This window comes from Megalops cyprinoides, chromosome 11, assembly GCF_013368585.1.
Source record: "Megalops cyprinoides isolate fMegCyp1 chromosome 11, fMegCyp1.pri, whole genome shotgun sequence".
Classification (NCBI taxonomy): domain Eukaryota; kingdom Metazoa; phylum Chordata; class Actinopteri; order Elopiformes; family Megalopidae; genus Megalops; species Megalops cyprinoides.
In genome coordinates this window covers 29,905,398-29,911,803 of record NC_050593.1, presented here as the reverse complement: position 1 = coordinate 29,911,803, position 6,406 = coordinate 29,905,398, and the positions used below count along the sequence as shown (strand labels likewise).

The 6,406-nt window shown below is 46.0% G+C and overlaps 1 protein-coding gene across 1 annotated transcript in view; it reads right to left on the bottom strand.

Annotated features, from left to right (window-relative positions):
• The window catches only part of cdk15 (cyclin-dependent kinase 15), a 38,704-nt gene that overhangs the window by 6,356 nt on the left and 25,942 nt on the right, over window positions 1-6,406 (bottom strand). The window contains exon 13 of the mRNA XM_036541409.1: window positions 2,771-2,913. Coding sequence (XP_036397302.1) covers window positions 2,771-2,913 — 143 coding nt within the window. The remainder of the gene's footprint in view (window positions 1-2,770; window positions 2,914-6,406) is intronic.

The following is a 6,406-nucleotide window of genomic DNA, read 5'->3' as shown; positions in this document are numbered from 1 at the left end:
CCTCTTCATTTTCATTACAGAATCTGTCTGTGGTGTGGAAACGACAAGTGCTGTGGACTGCTGTCGATTTCTCTTTTGAAAGGCAAACGTGCTTGAAGAATTGCTTTACAGATCGCTCAGGGGAGGAATATATTTGTAAACATAATATTAGGATTAATGCAGCCAATATCATATCTCATGGCCGAATCCTCGAGTATCTTTCAGCGGCTGAAATGGCGATTTAAATTTGCATACCATCCATTCATGCTTGAGGACCAAAAATGACTACATTGTGCGAATGTGATATATTAATTCCTTCTCTCGTGTAAGCTTGTTGAGCTGTTTGACTTCATGCTCTCTGCTCTTTATTGATTGGGATTCTTTGGTGAGCTGTGTTCTTGTGTGATCAACAGAGAAGCTCACGAGATCTTAAATGCTCAGTTCTGCGGGTGATGGAAGCCGTGCACTTTGTTAATTTCATTTTATTGATCGGGTGCATTGAACATTCACCGGCTGACTAGATCTGCCCGGCCGTAGCAAAAACTGGGAGTCTTTGCAAATGAGCAGCTCTTTACAGAAAGGGAGTTACAGCCCAAAAAGCAGGCAATCACTCCTTTCTCTGTGGGGATAATGATCGCTTCTTCGTTTTATCAGCACGAGTCAAAGTGTTGGGTACAGATGTGCCAGTTTGTTTCAGTTAGCGGGTTCTGACGGAGGTAGTTATTTTTATAGTCTTGTTTACCGCGTATCACGTATCCACACCGAGGAGGAGATTAAATTGTACCATGTACACAGACAGCAAAAAGAGGTTTAGACATTCAGACAAACAGACAGGTGGGCTGAGGAGTGAGAGGAGGGTGGAATTTGCATGTGACGCAGCATCAGATTTGTCTGCAGGAGAGATTCTGAGGGAGTCTGATCTTTTCAAAAGGACCATATTTGTGTGATGGGAAGCCTGTCTTTTAAAGTTTTTTTTTTTTAGGCTGGTAACAGCATGCTGCGTGGCGCAAACGAACGGTATTGATCACTGATCCTTCAGCGGAGTGCGGTGGGGACGTTTCTTGATTATTGATTATGGATTGGTGGGCAGGACCAGAGAACGTGGATGCGGAGAGGAGAGACCAGGAGCGCGCCACACAGAAGAGCCCATTGTCAGGGGAGCCTGGCAGAGAACGTGCCCGACGTGGTGCCTCTTCAGAGGAATAATTTAATTACCGCTCTTGTGCAAAGACCGGGTTTTAATCTCTAAAAATGCGTGGCAGCTTTCTCTCTCTCCGCGCTACCTCATGGCTGTCTGCGAGGCCCCTTTTAACCCAGCCCCTAATGAGCGGGAGACAGGGATCCAAAAAAAAAAACCTGCAGACACAAACACGTTTACTGCCGTTACCGCCAATCCTGGCATCCTTTGCCTTTTTCCTTCGCCATCACTCTGCCCCTTTATCCTGCTCATTTTCTCTCTGCCTTTATCCCCGCTGCCTGGAGCTCCTCTCTCCCTCTCTCTCTCTCTCTCACACACCCCCCCTCTTTAATGGAACCCCAGAGCAGGGGCCTCTGAGCCAGCCTAGTCTACTCTCACTGTTATCCCAGGGAAAGAGACAGAGAGAGAGAGAGGGGGAGAGGGAGAGAAAGAGAGAGAGAGAGAGAGGAAGAGAGGGATGAGATGAATGGAGTGAAAAAGAGGCCGCGGCTCCCGCTGCTTTGACAAATGTGCAGTAATTGGCGGGTGAGTGGGAGGACTCTGGGATGAGCAGGGAGGAGAGGAGGTAGGGCAGCTGGCTCCCCGCAGCTGGATCCCGGCACAGCTCAGCGTGCACGCCGCCGCTTAATTGATTAATTCATTACTTCAGTTATTTGCTTGCTTGTTTAGAAATTGCCCAAATCCAGGGCAGCTGGCAACTAGGGATGGCGGGACATTATCACATAATGTCACTTTATGATACACCTGTTCATACTTCACCTTGGAACCTAAAATGGGTACCTGTGCTATGTCTACAGTTGCACCCAGAATCTAATCACTCCTTCCTTAGATGAATTCTGATACAGGCATGGCTCTTTCAGGTCCTTCCTTGTAACTAGACGGTATGTATGGTAGTATTATGGCAGCTAATGTTGCGTTTATGCTTGTATGTGTGCACTGTGACAGAAAGTAACGTTGCTTTCATAGATCCTTGTTTGGTTGCTCTTAAGGATAATAGTTAAAGCTTATGCCTTATTGTATGTTTTTGTTTTCATACTGTGTCACCATGAGGCCTACTTACCGCATATGGTTGCTATGTTACTCTTTTGCGCTTTTGCTCCTGCTGTGATATGTATTTAACGCATTGTGCTGTTTGAGACTTGTAAGTTCCTCTGGATGAGAGCATCTACCAAATAAGTGAGTGATACTAAAAATAATGCCACAAAATGCTTTTATATTCCATTCAGCACTGTTCCTTTGTGTGCTAGATTGTTCTGTGCTGTGGTTTTCTTTTGCATAATTAGATTTTTTGTGCTGTGCTTAACCGCATCACATTATTTTGTGCTGTTCAACAGTATTATACTGTGCTCTGTTTGTACTAAAATATAGCCTTCACTGCATTGTAGTGTAATGAAATTTTAATGCTCTTTGACTGTTCCTTGATATGGTGTAATGTCCAGTGTTCTAGTGAGCTGTGCCATGCAATGGTGTAATGGTGTTTGCCATTCTATGGTGAAATGCACTGTTTGCCATTGTACAGTGTAATGCACGGTTTCCCATTCTATGGTGCAATGCACCGTTTGCCATTACATGGAGTAACATGGTGGTACATACTGTCACGCAGGTGCATGAGAGGAGGTGGCAGGGTGTTGAAGTAGGCATGCTGCAGGGCGTCCTGGGCAGAGATACGGTCCCGAGGGGCGGCCCTTAGCATCTGCACCGCCAAATCCTCTGTCTTGTAGGGAAGCTGCCCCAGTCTGTGGAGAAGGGACATCCAGCATTACTCTCCCTCTCTCTCTCTCTCTCTCACACACACACACACACACATACACACACACACACTCTGCACCACTGAGATAAACGTACAAATGCTGAAATCCTGAGATACATGCTAACCATCCAGGGTAGAGAAGCCAGCCTTGTCAAGGATACGGCCATCCCTCAGCCCTCACAGTAAAACCGCCACATCGAGGGCAATCCTGCTGACAGTAATTAAGGTCAGGCATTAAAAGGGAAATGTTAAACAGCACCCCCTAATGTTGGGGTGATTAGCTTCAGACCCATGGCCCTGCCCCACGGGTCCTGACTTAAACAGCCGGATCTCCTCCCCACGGTACCACTGTGCTGTATGTTTAACCGCCCCCCCCCCGCACCACTGGAAGACTTATGCGGAGCCGTTCAGCGGGAGTGCTCTCAGTAGCCTGACGCTGTCATCGCCAGTGCGCCCGCAGGACCCAGCTGCGGCCTCAGACATTCCCACATTTCTATAATTCAACATTTCACGGCACCGCGTAAATGATAATGATATGCTGCCTGCCTCCTCCACCCGAAAATATATAAATCAATCAACACTTCAACATCACAGGCGCGTCTCTCGCTGGATGTGCATTGATGAACCCGTGGAATCGGTTGCCAGTATTGTTTTTTTTTTTCTTCTTTCTCCTCCTGTCTGTTCTCAGTTTGTGTGGCATGCAAATCTGCCTGCATTTACATTTCTGTCACTGTCTGGCTATCTGTTATTTTTTTTCCTGTCTTTATTTATTTATTTATTTATTTTTTTACTGTGTCCGTGACTAGCAGTCTGCGTTAAAACGTTACGGCTCTCCCCGGGGGGTCTGCTTAATTATATCTATGGATAAAAAGGGAAAGGAATAAAAAAAAGATTCCCTTTAATCAAACCCAAATAGACCTGCATTAACAATCCAAATATATCCCCCTTCCCTCTCTCACTCCTTCTCGTCCCCCCCTCCTTTTTTCTCTTTTCCTCCCTCCTCTCCCACCCCTTTACCCTTTTCTTTCACTGTCCCTCTCCCCCAATTCTCTCCCTCTCTCTTTGATCCCCCGTGAGGAGCTGAGCAATGAGAGGGGCTTTTTTTTGGTGACCGCATGGTGCTCAGGACACACTCACTCTCTCTCTCCCTGCGCAGAACACAAGGCCATCTGGAAGCTGCAGTGTCTGAGTTAAACTGTGACACTGAGGTATCTGGCCTCCAGAAAAGCATATGCAAACTGAAGCGCATTCACTTTATAGTTCTCACGGTGAAAACTCTTTTTGCACTCTTCGTTTCGACACATCTATCCCAAACACTGTAGGAGCTAAAGTCACACTTTGCATTGTGTGTCTGTATTCTATGCAGAATGGCACACTCAAGCTGAATTACATTTTAAATACTGTTTACTTTGCCAACGTCAGTCACATCTGCGCCCAAATTCAGTGGCATCTGTTGTTTGTTCCACCACCCTGGCAAGATTACAGTATAATTTTTTGTTTGAATATTAAAAAAACTGTCTCAAAACTGACAAACCAATCAACAAACAAGCAAACAAACAAACAACAACAAGAACAAAAACGTTGTGCTACTTGCGAGGGTTTGTACAGCTCTGTCTCTTGGCAGCTTTTCAACACCCAACGCTTAGGTCATCCAATCAGGTGAAATCTAATTAGGGAGTGCACCAATCCCGCTTTCTGAACTCCGTGGCCCGCAGACAGGAGAGAGCAGGCCAAGTGCCTGTTTTCCAAATGACTGAATTGTGATCTTAATTTATGGACCGACCACTGTCCAAAATTAACTTAAAGTTCGGATAGACTGAATCTAGGCATGACGATAGGGACCTATTGTGGTGTTGTGTCTGCTTTGTGTGATTTTGCCATATGCTGTGGGACATTGCAGTACTTGTTCCTTCTTTTTTAGTTAAAAACATCATTAAAAAACAGTGTGTTGACATTTTTTGACTTTTGGCCTTAAAATACAGTAGCTATAGCTACATTTGTCCTTGAATTTGAAAGATTATTGTCAAAACTGTTATACATGTTTTTTTTTTCTCACCAGAGGAGATTTCTGTTGTCTTGGTTGAGGTGCAAATTTCTCTCCTGCTTCAGTTTTTAGTGACAGTCAGGAGTAAAACCGGCTGTCCGCATTTTTGGGGTGATGGCAGAAGAAAGAGTTAACCGGGGGAAGCGGTTTTTCTGTGTGCTCTGCACCGGGTTGTAACTTAAACCAGGCCGCTGCCCGCAAGGCTCCCCACCTGATACTTCCGCCCAGGGAAAGTAAAACACAGACTCTCTCTAACATGCCTGCGTGGAGAGGCTAATGAATCACGTCTCAGGCTTCGGTTACAGGGGACTTTCTCATGCTCGGGCCCGGATTGAAATGCGCACACACACACACACACACGTGAAACCCTGATGATTGACATTTATTTATTTATTTTTAAATGCTATCTTGAAATTATTTTTCTTTTAATTCCAAATAACAGTTATGAAATCTGTCAGCAAGCCTAACCTGACCCTCATACTGGAAGCATGAGATGTTCGGTTTCGAAGGCTGGAACGGAGATACATGTAGCTCATTTTATAACACATAGCTAATTTTAAAGCTCTATGATTGCTCTATGATTGTGTTTACAAGTCGTAGGGCAGAGAGGCAATTGCAAGTTCTTACTTTAGTAAATTTAACTGCAAAATCTGACTAACAGCAGGAAAAGCACAGTCAGCACTGTACGATCTATATTTACTCTGAGTTTGAATAGGCGATGCAAGCACACAGCTAATGGCCTGTTTGACTTCATCACGAATGTTGAACAAAAGCATCATAGCAGTGATGGGTAGGCAAGAGATGTGCTGCATTTGAACTTGTCTTGGACAAACCCAATGGATGACCTTTATGAGGGTGAGCAGTGTGTCAGTGGGGCTGAAACCGGGACAATGGAACTGATACTAACTGAGACGGACTCTGTGTGACACACTGGGCGTGGCCATACACATCCTTCCTCTGGCCTTCCCTGCCAATGGCCTTCACAAGTCATTTGCTAGCGTATGTGCTACCTGTGATCACTGTGCCCCTTGGGAAAGGCACCCTACTGGAGTGCTGCACTGCCAGCCTCCTTCCCAGACACCCCCCCCCCCCCCACCCCCACCCACCCGTCTTCTTGTCTGACGGGTTGAGTTATGCGTAGTGGATCTGATCAAAGCCACACACACGGGCATTCCTGTCACGCTACAGGCCCTGTCACGCATGTCCCCCTCTCGGCACCTGCTACTGCCACACGGAGAGGGCCAAATGTCTCCTGAGTCTCTCGACACTGTGTGTCACTCACTAAGGATATTCATACGGAAGTGGGCCTCTAGCTTTACAAGTGCGGCCATTCTATATGAATGAAAACAATGTGTGCCCACAGGCAGCAGTGGATCTGACTGGGTACCAGTACACGTGTGTCTGTACAGCTATTGTATGTACCTGTTCATCTGTG